At 45.8% G+C, this 15459-nt stretch overlaps 1 protein-coding gene across 2 annotated transcripts; it reads left to right on the plus strand.

Moving 5' to 3' along the window:
• The first annotated feature begins 45 nt into the window (after nt 1–45).
• On the plus strand, nt 46–15335 carry SART3 (spliceosome associated factor 3, U4/U6 recycling protein). 2 transcript variants are annotated; one of them, XM_009092412.4, is made up of 19 exons: nt 46–651; nt 1124–1250; nt 1885–1989; nt 2941–3125; nt 4147–4252; nt 4974–5098; nt 5515–5670; nt 6467–6605; nt 6964–7071; nt 7464–7541; nt 7747–7805; nt 8257–8366; nt 8579–8691; nt 9193–9269; nt 9649–9814; nt 10565–11007; nt 11645–11797; nt 12879–13063; nt 13930–15335. In XM_009092412.4, the coding sequence occupies exons 1-19, from the start codon at nt 484–486 to the stop codon at nt 14108–14110; spliced, it is 2784 nt and encodes a 927-aa protein (XP_009090660.3). In that variant the 5' UTR covers nt 46–483; the 3' UTR covers nt 14111–15335. The 2 variants fall into 2 exon arrangements, with proteins under 2 accessions (XP_009090660.3, XP_018772210.3); XM_018916665.3 differs by having other exon boundaries at nt 47–651; nt 12879–12971.
• Nucleotides 15336–15459: the final 124 nt, after the last annotated feature.

Raw genomic sequence — 15459 nt, forward strand, 5'->3', positions numbered from 1 at the left:
CTCGCGTTTCACCCCGGTCATACGTTGGCCGTCCAGACGGCGCGAGCGTTGGAGGCCGCGCTGCGGCCGCACCGATCAGTAAATAAATAAACGAAAACTGAAAAAAATGAAACTGCCTTTCAGTCGTGCCAGGGTTTCCATCGCGACGGACGGCTCGTGTGCGGCACGCGGCGCCACACTCAACATGGCGGGCGAACGGCGCCGCGCACGCTACGGACCCTCTCGGAGGCCCCCTGATGGCCACACAGCGGGGTGCCCGCAGCGCTGCCTGCGCCACGGACCAGAAGACAAAGGGTCGCGCCGCGGCCGCACTCGGCGCAACACGGCCCCGGTGCGCGGGCGAGCGCGGGGCGGGGCGGGCTGAGGATCCAGGTTCTTCCCGCCCGGTTCGGCCGGTGGTGGGGCGGAGCAGCGGGACGGGCGGCGCGGGGGCAGCCACGGCGGCTGGCGGAGCGCGGCGGGCGGCGAGCGGAGCTGCATAAGATGGCGGCGGCGGGAGCTGAGGCGGCGGCTGAGGAGGAGAAGCGGCTGCCGGAGGGAGACCCCGAGTCGGGCGGGGATTCGGACGATGAGGGCGACTCGGACTCGTCTGGGGACGGCGAGGATGAGGAGAAGGAGAACGAGGCCGAGATCCAGCGGCTGGAGGAGCAGGTGGGCCCGGCGGGGCAGCGGGTGTGGCGGGAACGGGGATAATCCGTGGCTGCCCCGGCAGTTCGGTGCTGGGAACTGTCAGGGTGTGAATTTCCCTGCTCCTTATGAGTTTTCTCCGAGTCGGGATATTCATTGATTTTATGCCGTGAATGTTTGGAGTCTGAGGTGGAAATTGACCAGCTTGGGATTTTTTTTTTGAGAGGAGGGAAGTCCTAGTAAGCAGTTTGTGTTCATTGAGAAATCTGAGCCGGCTGCCCGCGGGTTTTTATTGCCTTAAAAAAAAATAAAGCATAATTCTGTGGCGGGACCCGAGGGAGTGGCCGGGCTGTGTCAGGGCTAAAGTTAAATCTGAAAAAACTCTGCGTTGTCTGGCTCTGTGATCGCACCGCGAGAATTGTATCATTTGTTTTCTGACTTCTTCGCGTCCATCACTCAACACGGCTTTTAAAATGGATTTTTTTTTTTTTTTAAGCTCTCCATCAATGCTTTTGATTACAACTGTCACTTGGATCTGATCAAGCTGCTCCGGCAGGAGGGAGAGCTGGTGAAGCTCCGCAGAGCTCGGCAGAAGATGAGCGAGCTCTTCCCCCTGACTGAAGGTACCGAGCATCCTCTCCACAGGTGAAGCATCGCCTGTGCAAGAGGCTTCAGCAGTGAAATAAGACATTTAGGCCAGTTTTCAGCACCCTCAATCTGGGAATGTGATCCAGAGCTCAGCGAATTCCTGCTAAAAATTTCATAGGCAGGCAGCAAAGAAAATTCCCTGTTGGTGGAAATTGTAGGGATATCTCTTTTTGCTCATAACTCAGAGGTGATGGAAATATTGCAGAGGCTGTGGGATTTTATTCTTGGAAAGGGATGGCACAGGGTGCCCAGAGAACCTGTGGCTGCCCCTGGATCCCTGGAAGTGCCCAAGGCCAGGCTGGAAGGGCTTGGAGCACCCTGGGATAGTGGAAGGTGTCCCTGCCCATGGCAGGAGGTGGAATGGGATGATTTTCAAAGTCTGAGAAATTCCAACTTCTCCCTGTAGTAAAAAAGTGCTTGTTTAGCACCAATTTAAGAGGTCTCTGCCCAACTTTTATTTGAAATTAATTAGGAATTGTGGAGGTTAAAATTCGTCTCTTTGCCTTGCTCCCCCTCCTTTGTTTTAAGTCTGTTGCTAAAAACTCACCAAGTGGACATAACTTATTATTTCTGAATATTAATGATGTGTTCTAAATGTTTTCCTTTCAGAAATCTGGCTGGACTGGTTGAAGGATGAGATAAAAATGGCCTCAGAGATCTCTGAGAGAGAGAAGGTTTATGAGCTGTTTGAAAGAGCTGTCAAAGATTACATCTGTAAGTCATCCAAAAACGTTATAAAATGGGTTTTGTTGCATCCAGATTTGGCTTTGTAGGGAATTCTCCTGTTTCTGTTGTAGTGAAGAAATTGGGTCAAAATTTCAAATTAATTTCTAAAATCTGAGTGTGAAGTGCTGCAAGGGAAGGATGTGGTGTCTGGTCTCTATTCCTCAGGAGGTGCTGCACCTGTAGCTTAAAATTTTGGGGATAAATCCCTGAGTTCTTTGGGAACTAGGGTAAAGAGCTGGAAAAACAAAGCCTGAAGAAGTGGAGGGAATATGGAGGTAAATCCCTCTCAAAAGCTGTGTACAGAAAGTCACATCAGTGACGTTACCTGGTGTTGGTGATCCTTCAGGAAGAAGGAGTGGAGAAGAAGGAATTATCCTGTGGATCTGCTGGATTGTATTTGGGGTTTGGGGGCACCTCTGGAAGCCAGGGCAGTCCCAACCTGGGGATCCTTAAATGGAATTTGGTATTGGTGGGAATAGTGCCAGGCAGCCAGTGCTCTTCTCCCATCTCTCCTTCACCTGCAGGATTCAGCTGCTTCAGGAGTTACTGATCAGGGAAGTTCAGGAGTTTGGAAAGAGGAGGAGGAGCTGCTTTAATCTGAATTATTCCAGAGTGTGACAGCTCTGTGGTCCCAGCTCAGGAAACGGGAATTTGCTGTTCAGGCATCTTGGTGTGGTTTGTGTGGCAGAGGTGACAGGCAGCGCTGGTCCCTGTCAGCAAAATTCCAGGAGTGACACCATTCAGAAGGAAACTGGGGCTGCTGCTGCTGAACCAACAGCATAAATGCAAATATTTTAACTTTTTAGGATAAAAAAAGAAGATAGCCACGTGTTTTCCTATTTATATGCAGCACATCAGTTATTTGGGAAAGCAGAGCTGCATTTCCTCGTTATTATTTTTGAAAAAATCAAATCACCAGGTTCTCCTAACCTTGTTTAGGTCCTGAAATTTGGCTGGAATATGCCCAGTATTCCATTGGGGGCATTGGGCAGGAGGGAGGCATCGAGAGGGTCCGGTCCATCTTCGAGCGGGCTCTGACGGCCGTGGGGCTGCACGTGACCAAGGGCACGGCACTCTGGGAGGCCTACAGGGAATTTGAGAATGCCATCCTGGAAACAGCACAGGTGAGCCCATTCCTTTGCTCCCATCCCAAAAAAGCTGTGGTGCAGCTCCTGGAATCACCTGGAGTTGTCTCCTCCCTGTCACATCCCAGTTGGTTTTTTTTTTTCCCAGCTGTAGAAACCAGCCCTGTGCTCCAGGAAAACCATTCTGTGGGTTTGGCTGATAAAGTAATGGATTTGTGTTTCTGTAAAATCCTAAAATCATCTTGAATCAAGGAGCAAAGTTTGGCTCTGCTGCTGACTGAGGTGCCAAGAACAGCTTTAAATTGAAATGTTCCATTATTATACAACAATCTGTGGCTGTTTTTGCACAGAGTCAACCAAGTTTAAATTCCTAGATTGTTCAGCTTTTAATTCATTCATTATTCCACAATTTGTGGAGGATGGTATTTTATCCACAGACTTTTGGCTGAGGGTATTTTATCCCTGGAAAGTACAGTTTGATATCTGCAAAAGTCACCTTTCCAGGATAGCCAGAATGGGAATATTTCCTTATATTTGATAATTTGCTACATAAGAGATGGAAATTTAAAGATATCCCTGCTCAGGGTGGCAGTGGGAACTATTTGGTCTTAAAAGGTCCTTTTCAGCCCCAAACAAAGGAGTAACAGGAGGATGTTCTTTCATTCCCAAACACAATTAAGGCTGGAAGTTTTAGATCCTCTCCCCACACCCCAGGGATTTACTGAAACCCTCTTTGGCAGCACGGTGGGGTTGTGAAATGGCACAGTCACCTGCTGGTTTCTTGTTCTCAGGTGATCATTTCCCTGTGCTTGTGTCAACTTTCAGTCAGGAATGCTTTTCCCATTTATCCATTTTCCAAGGGCAGCAATTCCCAAGTTTTATCTTTCCCACCAGTGACCGAGATGCAGCTTGGCCATGTGTGCCCTTCAAGGATCATGTATTCACTTGGATCTCAGTTCCCTCAGCTCATAAACAATTCCCTCTCATGCCCATCAGCTGGATGGACTGGAGAGGATGGATTGAATTTCCCTGTTTTTTTTTTTTTTTTTTTTGCTTGCAGCCAGCTCCTGGCAGCATTCCATCCCCAGAGCAGCAGCAGGTGCTGTGCAGCCAGCTCGAGAAGATCCACACGCTCTTCCGGCGCCAGCTGGGGATCCCGCTGCTGGGTAAGGGCTGCAGTGCTGGGACACAGGGCCTGGAGCAGCTGGGGGATGCTCCAGGCATCAGGATTCTCCTGGCACAGCCACACCAAGTGCAGCTGGAGGTCTTGTGCTCTCTTGGATGAGGCAGAGATCCCTCTGGATCAGGAATGTTCTGAGTTGTTGGAACTCGGGTCACCGGGTTGGGAGTTTGAGGATGTTCAAAGTGCAAGCAAGGAGCACAAATTGTGACTTAAAAATTAGTTCAGCTGTGATTGCTGCATAAAACCCTTGGTAGGGAGAAATATCTGCCTCCTGGATTGTTGGAATTCTGCCTTGTCTAGTTCCTGCTTTAAGCTCCTTGAGTTCCTTTTTTTGCTCGTGGGAGAAAGTTAAGCCCAGTTCTTTTGACTTCATTTCCATCTGGAAAGAATTTGGATTCTCTTTTCTCTAAAGCCTTGGGGAAAATTTTGCCACTTTGGTTTTCTAATTCCAATTGAGCAGCTTTAATACAACTTGCCTGAGTTTGTTATAGGACACTGTGTGAGATGAAATGTCTGAATCCTTTAAGAATGCAGCAGTGTGACAGCAAGGACCAAAAGAGAGTAAAAATTTAAATATTTGTTCCAAATAAATTATTAATATTATATAAATAAAACTAGGAATTTGTCTTAGAACCGAACATAGGTGGAAATCTGAATTTTTAGTTTCATAAGTGCATTATTGATGGGATTTCATGTTTTAATAGACATGGAGGCTTCATATGCTGAATATGAGGAGTGGTCAGAAGAGCCCATTCCAGAAACAACAATAAAGAACTACAAAAAAGCTCTACAGCAGCTGGAGAAGTGTAAACCCTACGAGGAGGCACTGGTAATGCTGGCACTTAAACCTTCCTTCAAAACTAAGAGGGAATTGCTTTGAGGGGATTTGGGGATTTTTTTTTTCCCAAATGTAGTATTTTTCTAGTCCCCAGCTGGGGGACTTTGTCAGCAGTGGGTGTACTGACAATTATATACTGGAAATGATGAAAATTGAGTGTGCCACACCACCCTGAGGTGCACATGAGGACTCTGGGTGTCTTTTTCAGGATTGGGTTAAGGGGAATAAACCCAGGATCTGACAGATTTCAGGCTCATTCAGAGATGTATGAAAATCAACAGCTGCTGATACAGAGACAAATCTCTTGTGTGAAATCTTGCACAAGAGCTGCTCTGAGGAGCAGCTGAACTGTTGAAGTCTTGCTTTGTTGAAGAGTTTGATGTTGTGTCTCCCTGGTTGTTTTCCAGCTGGGTGCTGAAACCCCAAAGCTGGCAGAATACCAAGCTTACATTGATTTTGAAATGAAAGCAGGTGACCCAGCTCGGATTCAGTTGATCTATGAGAGAGCTCTGGCTGAGAACTGCCTTGTCCCAGACCTCTGGGCACGCTACAACCAGTATTTGGTAAGGAAATAAACCCAGGAATGTTTGCAGATTTGTTTTCTTGTCTTTACTTTTGTTTGTATCTTTTTAATCTCAGTTGCTGATAAACAGCCATTAAGTTCTACTTCAGTCCTGTTCTTTATTCTGTAAATCTTCCAGAAACAGATTTTCACCTCACCTTTGGTTTCCTCCTGTTTTTAGAGATGTATTTATTGCTCTTGTGAGCATTTCTCTCTTTTTCTCTGCTCTAGCTGTGTTTTCTCTGCAGAATAACAGGGTGTGGGCACTGAAGCAAACCCAGATGTTCAGCCCCTGTTTCCAGGGGGGTTTGTTAGTGCAGTTTGAAGCTGATGCTGAGCTCCAGAGGCAGGACAGAAGGTGGCTGGATTAAGGGATCAGGGCTGCCTCCCTGCAGGAGCTTATCCAGGCTCAGTTTTTCCATCATCTCTTTCTCTTCCCAGCTGGACACAGCAGGTTGCAGGTGGAACAACACCTCCACAAATAGGCTGGGTGTGCTCCTTCTTTGTATCCTTGACATTCTAGGAACAGTTGGGAATTCACTCAGTGCCTTTATTATATTTATTTCTTTGGCAGAAGACACCTCACTGGCCTGGTAGTTCTTTCCTGAGCATGCTCTTCCTCACTGGAAGGTGCCACTGGGTTTTTAGGAATACAGAATTTAAAATACCCATCTGACCTTTTTGAATATAAAATGAAAGTGCTGGGGTTTAGCTGTTGGCTCTTTATAAGCTGAGGTTTGTCTCAGGTGGTCTCTGTGGCTGACAGGAGCTTCACTTTTCTTGTGTGATTCTTCCAGGACAGGCAGCTGAAGGTGAAGGAATTGGTTTTGTCCGCTCACGACCGCGCTGTCAGGAACTGCCCCTGGACTGTTGGGCTGTGGATTAGGTACCTGCTGGCCATGGAGAGGCACAGGGTTGAGCACAGCATCATTTCTGGTGAGGAAAGAACCAGCAATTGCAGTTCAGAGCTGCTCTCTGCACTCCAAACAGCCTGGGACCAATGGGACTTGCAGGATCTCTTCTCATCCTGCTGCTGCCACGGGCAGCAGGTCCTGCAAGGGCAAAGCTGCTTTGGTTGAGCAGCTTCACCCTGAGCAAGCAGTGAACAGCTTGGAATGAGTATTCCTCAATTCAGCTTCCTTTAAGTTCACTTCTCAAACCAATTTATTGTGTAGGATTTCTTTTCCTAGAAATCAGTGGTGTTTCTGTAGGTATTTCTTTGTGCTGTCATTGCAGCTTGCTAATTTTGACACTACATGGGAAGTAACTGGTTTTTTCCCCATTTTTATTTCAGAAATGTTTGAAAAAGCTCTGAATGCAGGTTTTATTCAAGCCACAGACTATGTAGAGATCTGGCAGGCCTACCTGGATTACCTGAGGAGAAGGGTGGATTTTACACAAGGTCTGTATGATGAATACAGAATAAATATCTATACTCTTTTTCTTTGTACTTCTTGGATATTACATTCTTAAAGAAAATTAACAGCATTTTCATCTTTCACAGAAATTATTTTCTGGCCATTTAATGTCTGTTAAAAATAGGAATTTGGTTGGTTTGCTATTGCAAAAATGCCCTGCCTTATATTTTTGATAAATTTTAAAATTATTCATGTAGTGAGTTTTACGCATTATAAAATCATAAACTTAAGCGATAATAACACCGAGGAATAATAAATTTAATCTCCCTTTGCTACCCAATAAATTCATTGTGGGTGTTAAGGAAATAGTTTTGTTGGGTGGGAAATGAAAACTGAATTATTATTTTAAGGCTTTTCTTTCTTTTTTTCCCTGCAGACTCCAGTAAGGAGCTGGAGGAGCTGCGCTCTGCGTTTGCACGAGCTGTGGAGTACTTGAAACAAGAAGTGGAAGAAAGTAAGTGAAATCATCTCAAGTAGTATATTCTCCTCTTCAAAATCATTTTTATAAGACCAGTTCTCCACACAATGTTTGTCTTCAAGAATGTTGAACATTCTAGAAAGCTGCAGATAAAGATTTCATCTCCTTGTGGGACCTGTTTTATAAACACTTTTATTTCTGAGAGCCAAGTGCAACAAACAGCCCTTGTTTTTCTTCCTAGGGTTCAGTGAAAGTGGAGATCCATCCTGCACCATCATGCAGAACTGGGCAAGAGTTGAGGTGATGTTTCTAGCTGCTGTATTTAAATTGCTGAACCTGATAAAATGGATTTAAAATAAAACGTTTTAACATTCCAACTGTGCAATGCATTCCTTTCCCAATCCATTTCCCCTCTTCCCCTGCTCCTCTTCTTAAACACAAACCAAGTTTTCAGTCTGACATGTTATTAGGTACATTCATCAGAAACAAAAGGAAAAATTCAGAAACAGCTCTGTAATTTCTTTTATAATGACCAAAATCAAATGGATGTGGGAGCTAGAGCCAAGACTAATGGGAGAGGTGGGCAGGGAAGGATGATTCAGCAGTAGGATTGTGTCAGGTGTTTATTTTGACCACTGCAAGGCTCAGATGTGTCTTGCTGGGTCTGTCTGCAGCACCTGTGGGGTGTTGGTTTGGGGTTAATGATGTTGTACAAAGAATGCTGAAGGATATTTTGGATGCTCCGTTGCAGGCCCGCTTGTGTAACAACATGCAGAAAGCCAGGGAGCTCTGGGACAACATCATGACTAAAGGAAATGCCAAATATGCCAACATGTGGCTGGAATATTACAACCTGGAAAGGTAATAATTCACTTTTTAGTTACCTCTTCTGTGGGAGAAAACAGTTTAGAACAAATGTGTTTTGTCTGGGTTTACAAAACACCTTCAAGCTTCTTGGGGTGGCTCTGCTGTGGCTTCCAGGAGTGTCACAGCAGCTGGGGAAGGAGAGGAAATGTTTGCATGACTGGAATTGTGTGTGGTTTGTCCCCTCAGTGTCCTGTCCCCTCCTGCAGGGCCCATGGGGACACCCAGCACTGCAGGAAGGCCCTGCACCGGGCAGTGCAGTGCACCAGTGACTACCCCGAGCACGTCTGCGAGGTGCTGCTCACCCTGGAGAGGATAGAAGGTACCTGGGCACTGCCAGGGGGTGACTAAGTGACAGCAGGTCACTGAGTGACAGGCAGGAGGTAATTAATTAACAGAAGGTGACTCAGTGGCTGGCAGAAGGTAATTAATTACTGCATCTCTTAGCCTGGTTAGGCAGAAGTGGCACACAGGCTTTTCATCCTGTGTTTTGTGCTCCACTGAAGTCTCACTTTTCACTGCTGTCAAATCCACAGACAGCTCTTTTCTTCCTTCCTTTTCTGAAATCACTGGATTTTTCCATGCCTTTTTGGAGTCTTGCATTATTAATGAGAGGTTTCTGCTCTGCTTGGCTCTTGTTTTTTTTTATTTTTTTTTTACCTTGCAGGCTAGTTGTTATAAATAGAATTTTCATGTGTAATGTTAAATATGAACAGCTAGTGCCATGAACTCGGCGACTCTTATTTTTCCAGAATGGTATCTTTGAATTATGAGGAAGCTAAATAAAAGCCTTTTAAATTTTATTTTTAATTTTATCCTTTAGGAACACTGGAAGACTGGGATGCAGCTGTTCAGAAAACTGAGAACAGATTGGCTCGAGTGAATGAGCAAAGAGCAAAGGTCAGAACTTTCTGTGAGCTACCAAAGCATTTTATACACCTAAATAAAGTCCATGCCTCTGAATGTCACATTTTTTAATGTGGCTTCCCCCCCAGATAAGCCTGAAATGCCTTCACGCCCTAGAACTATTGATTTTTACTTTAAAACTATGATGAACAACCTCTTGCTGCTTTTTATCTTTCTCCTTTTGCCTCTTGGATGGCCACAAGAGTGATGTGCCCTCCAGGAAAGCTGTGAGAGCAAAGAATTGGGATGAGCTTTAAATGATGTCCCCGTTAGTGCTGGTTGGGAGAAAACCCTCTGGGCTCAGTGCTCTGGAAAATGCTCTGCAATCTGCAGCCAGTGTGGAAAAAAAAGAAATAAATCTTCTGTGTTTTAGGCTGCTGAGAAAGAAGCTGCTCTGGCAAAGCAGGAGGAGGAGAGAGCTGAGCAGAGAAAGCAAGCAAGGGCAGAGAAGAAAGCTTCCAAAAAAGCCAAAAAAACCAGGACTGGGGACAAGCGCAAAGCAGATGAGGATGATGAGGGTGAATGGGGACAAGAAGAAGGTAAAAATAAAATTAAATTGAAACTTCAGAGCCCTGGCAACAGGGTTATTGGTTGTCTTGTGGTAGAGGGAGCTGAGGAATTGCCAGCACTGGTGTCTTTCCAGGGCTGCTTTCTCCTGGGAAGTGTTCAGTGTGGGAGTGAAATGCAAACAAGGCTAAATGGTTTTATACCAAGAGAAAAACAGGTTTATAAGAACTTCCAGAGTTTTCTTGGGGTTTCTCATTATGGATATTGTGATTTTGGTTTTTTTCTTCCTTAGTTTTCCTTTAAAGTAATTTTTCTGACTCATCCTATGATACTGAGCCGTGTGTCTAAATTAGGTTATTCAGAATTGTAGCAGCTTCTTGGAGGTGGGAACAGAAGACTTTAATAGGTTGTTGCCCCTGGGATTTTTGTGAGCTTTTAGATATCTTTTTTTTTTTTACATAAAGAGCCATTAGACAAAGAAAAGAACGTGAATCAGCAACTGTCAGTTATGACTGGCTGAACAAAGGAACAAATATTCCAGTTGCTTTCATCTAAAGCTGTCTTGGTGGAATAATCTGTTGTTATTTGTTCTTTAAAACCTGAGGGAGGTTTTTTTTGTGGTGTCTTTAAGACCTGTCATTGTATTTGTGCTTCCATGTGCCGTTTCCAAGCTCCACAGTAGGAATGGAGGGTAGAGGAGTTTCAGTGGGGAAGGGAATGGGGTAATTTTTTCTAACAAGGGGTAAATGGGGTAATTTTTTTCTTTCAATCCCATCCATCAGAGCTGCCCAGCAAGAGGCTCAGGGGAGAGGGTGATGGGGTGCTCCCTGAAGAGGACATGGAGGTGGAGACTGGGCTTTTTGGGAGGAGTGAGAAGCCCGATGGCCCCGCAGCCCCAAAGGAAAAGGCGTCCACCAGCCGCAAGGACATCCCCAAAGTGTTCCACGACAGCAGCAAGGATAAAGTCACTGTGTTTGTCAGCAACCTCTCCTACACCATGGCAGAGCCTGAAACCAAGCTGAGGGAGCTCTTTGCGAGCTGTGGGGAGGTCGTGGAGGTCCGAGCAGTGTTCAACAACAAGGGCATCTTCCGGGGCTACTGCTACGTGCAGTTCAGGGAGGAGGAGGCTGCTCGGCAGGCCCTGGCCTTGGATCGCACGGCCGTGGAGGGCAGGCCCATGTTTGTGTCTCCTTGTGTTGACAAGAACAAGAATCCTGACTTTAAGGTAAAGTTTTGGTGGTTCCTGTTGGACAGTGGATGTGGGGAAGGGAGTTGGTGGAATCCGTTGTGTCCAATTAATTCATGTTGTGCTTCAAGCTCTTTTTTTGGGACTTTTTGCATCTTCTGTTACGTTGCCACACACCAGGACTGACATAATTTACTCAAGGTTTGCAGAAATCTGCTGATCTGAGCGGTTTAGTGGTGGGACCTCCCCAGGTTCAACCTCTGAAGAGCTTTCTTGGTCAGCATTTGTTACCCAATCCCCTGGCTGGAGATGTTCTGTACTAGAACTCAGTTGTGTAATCAGGGGATTTCTGCATTCTGGAGTTCCTGCACAGTAAAATTCAATGTTTCCATAGTGATAACTGAGTAAGAAGGCAATATTATAAATACATTATTATAGGAATTGGGCTCTGATCCTTCTGGATCCCTTCCAGCTCAGGATATTTTATGATTCTCAGTGTCTGTCCTCATTGGGAAGGGGTTTAGTAGCATTTAGTTGAAAGTCCTTGGTGTTTATATGCAAATGTTTTCCAAAACACCATTGATGGCTTTGAAGCAGTTTTATATTACTTTTTGGGGTGTGAAATCCTTGAGATTTCTGGCTGGTTTGTGAACCAACATCCTTTTTGTTCCTTCAGGTGTTCAGGTACAGCACCACCCTGGAGAAACACAAACTCTTTATATCTGGTTTGCCATTTTCCTGCACTAAGGAGGAACTGGAGGAGGTGTGTAAAGCCCATGGGAATGTGAAGGACATTCGACTGGTCACCAACAGAGCTGGAAAACCCAAGGTAGGCATCCTTAACATACTCCTGGTTTTAAGGAATCCTTCAAAAAGAAGCTTGTCATGGAGTCTGGAGACAAAAATGTTGGGTTTATTAAGGTGCCAGTGTGGTGTTGTATTAATACTTGTGGAAAAGCTTGGATTTATACAGCCTAGTGTACCTGTGTGCAGAAAACCAAAAGGAATTTTTCCAAAATACTTCTGAAATTGCATGAGGAGAATGGGATGAGGGGGAAATGTTTACAGCACTTTCAGTATTGTAAAAACAGGCAACTCTGTAGAGGATTGGTTTTTAAATAACTGGCTAAATTTGGTTTACCTGGTGCAGTCAATTTCCATCCTTTCCTCAATTTCCTGAAGCTTTTGTTCCTAACATCTGCTGCAGGAAGGGAATTGCCAGTGAAAAATGAGCCCCCTCTCTGACAGGGCTCATTATTTCCATCCCTCAGTAAATGACTCCTTGTTAAGAGAGGGATTCTGAGCTAGCTACTGCTCTGCCAAAATTCTCTCTGACACCTGGGCTGTGTCTGTGTGGTGGGTCCTGTCCACAGGGACATCCTGGGAATGCTGTTCACGGATTTAAATTGAATTTGCTTGCCCTCAGGTGAAGTTCCTGTGGTGTGCACACCTTGTAATGAGTGCTCTTGGGAACCTCAGCCCTTGTTCTGAGCTTAGTTTGAGCTGGGATTGTGTGTAAACCACAAATAAATGTATTTTGGCAAAGTTATGTAAAACCTGATGCCTCTCTTGTGAAACTGGATAATCCGAAAAATGCAGCTTAAGGCTTTGAATGTCATTTAAAAGAGTAACAGCAGGGAGAGGTGATGCCCTTCTCTGTGTGAGCCTGCAGTGGTACCTCATTATATTTGCTTTAATAGCATTTTTAGAGTGGTTCTTTCCTTTTTTAATACTTTTTCTAACATCAGGAGTGAGAGACAAGAAATACAGGTGGTTGTAAGGAGGATGATGATTGGGAGTGATGAACATTGGGACTGAGCCATGTTGAGTTTCTTTTAATTTACAAATTCCTCATCAGCTGTTACAGAAGCACTAAAACCTAATGTAGGTTTTTTATTTTCTTAATTTAGGGCCTGGCTTATGTGGAATATGAGAATGAAGCCCAGGCCTCTCAGGCTGTGCTGAAGATGGATGGGCTGACAGTGAAGGACCACGTCATCAAGGTGATGATCAGCAACCCCCCGCTCCGGAAGCTTCCGGAACGGCCCGGCCCCAGCTATGCCCCCCTGCCCCTGCCACGGCAGAGCTATGGAGCGTGAGTCAGGGAGGGCCTGAGGGAGGGGTGCCTGGCACTGCCTGGAAAGGAAATGCTGTGTTTCTTTATATGCTGAAGGACTCTTAGCTGGAATATGGGGGTTTAGGAAAAGGAGGGAGAGGGGTTTTTTTATATGGGCAAGGGGGATGGGCTTCCTACTGTCAGAGAGCAAGGTTAGGTGGGATATTGGGAAGGAATCCCTGTGAGGGTGGGGCGCTCCTGGCATAGGTTGCCCAGAGAAGCTGTGGCTGGCCCCGGATCCCTGGAAGTGTCCAAGGCTGGGTTGGATGGGACTGGAGCAGCTTGGATAGAAGGCATCCCTGCCTATGGCAGAGGGTCTAACTTGGGTGATCTTCAAGGCCTCTTCCAACCCAAATCAGTGCAGGACCCTGTGGATCTGAAAGAACATTTAAAAGGTACTGCACCATAAAAAATGGGTTGTTGGATTGCTGAAGAAAAGCAGATTTTCCCTCTTTACCCACAGAAACAGCTCTGTAGCAATGAGAGGATGAGGCACTGGCCATCCCCTTGGATCTGATGTTGGCACTGATCCCTAGTAACCTCCAGATCCTCTCCCTCTGGAGAAGCAGCCATTGTTCCTAGCAAACATTAAAGCTGCTCCTTCATCTTTTAGTGCTCCTGTATTGGATGAGCTCCTGTGGATAAACAGAGCTTCAGCCCTGGGGACTGTAGGGCAGTTTTTGTCCACCAGAACCCAGGGGTGCTTCAAAGACGCCCATGAAAAGCTTTATCCCTGAAACAAATGACAGGAGTGATACTGAAATGGGCATTCCTCATGGCAAACAAGTCCTTGTTGTTCCCCCAAGCTAAAAGAGTGTTTTTAATGGGAATTTTTTCCCTTCCAGGCGAGGGAAGGGAAGGACACAGCTCTCCATGGTGCCCCGGGCGCTGCAGCGTCAGAGCAACCCCGTGGCCAAGGCTGAGAATGGGATGGTCCAGAACTCACCAGCAGCATCCTCTGAGCCCCCTGCAGAGCCTAAAAAGATGTCCAATGCTGATTTTGCCAAGATGCTCCTGAAAAAGTGAACGAGGGTTGTGCACTCAGCAGGTCTGGTCCAATGTGAAATGCCTTTCTGGAAGCCATGTTGTGTCCTTAAGCTTTGCAAGGAGAGAACGCCCGTCCCAATCCCGTGTAAATACTGGACTGCTGCATTCCTCGGGATCAGTGGAGGATGGCACAAATCCAGGTGGTGGTTTTTTGGTTTTTTTGATTTTATTTTTTTCCTCTAAGAGCAAAGAGTTACACTTTTGTTCTGGTGAAATGGCGTTAATGTGATCCCTCATATTGAGGGTAACGAGGGGGGAAATATTTCCTGCATGGCTCGGATGCCACATGGAGTTTTTTGGAGTACTTTCCAACAATTTTCTCTTTCATTAACGAATGAGATGCCATGGGAGGACCTCAGCAAGCTCCACTGGTCAGCTCAGATTGGGATTGCAGACATTCTCTCTGCCAACAGCCCCATTCTTCACCCAAACCCACGCACGCAGGGACTGTCATCTCCTTCCATGCAGAATCCAACAGCAGATGCTCCAACTTCACCACAATGGCCTCTTTTAGTATTGGGAGAGTTTCTATACATATGTGTGTATATGTAGATACACAGATATACATATATATGTATCCAGTTCCTGTTCTGCTCCAGTTGACCTGTTTTTTATATGGTGTATTTGTAAAGGACATTGAGCTGATTCTTTTTAAGTGTCAGGAGCTGATCCTTAGGTGGTAATTTTTGTTTCCCATGAAGCTGGATGTGCTGTTGTTGAGGACCAGGTTTTTTGGTTGTTTTTTTTTTTTTGGTTGTTTTTCCTAGCTAGCTCATGTCTTTTTGCAGGTGGTTTCTGTATGGTTTTGTACAACTGTGAAGTGCAAGCTGACGTTTCTCGGTTTATTAAACTCAAGTTCTCAAAGGTTTTCTATAAATACTGTTGCTTTTGTTTAAATGTGTGTGTTGGAACTGCACTTCTCCTCTGGCACCTGGGTGATAGTGATGTACCTCACCTCTCAGGTGTGCTCAGTGTCCCTCAGGCCTTGAAGCAGCTCATTCCATCTGCTCTGAATATCCTGAAATCACTTCAGTCATCACCTCAGACTTTCCAACAGTGGTGTGACCTTGGCTAGAAACATCCCTGCTTGTCAACTACCCTGGAAGTCACCCCCCAGAGGGGTGGATGTGAGGGGGGACCCCAGTGCTGAGTTCACTTGGACCACACGAACACTGCTGCAAATAAACACTATTTTCTGTGCTGATTTCACTTGGCTTTACTTTGAAATGATGACTCTGCTCCTGTTGTCACATGGCTGAGGGAACCAGGATCTCTCCCATGGCCTCTCCTCCTCCACAACCACTTAGTTCACTGCAGCCAAGTGTGCT

Source organism: Serinus canaria, chromosome 15 (assembly GCF_022539315.1).
Source record: "Serinus canaria isolate serCan28SL12 chromosome 15, serCan2020, whole genome shotgun sequence".
In the NCBI taxonomy this organism is placed as follows: Eukaryota; Metazoa; Chordata; class Aves; order Passeriformes; family Fringillidae; genus Serinus; species Serinus canaria.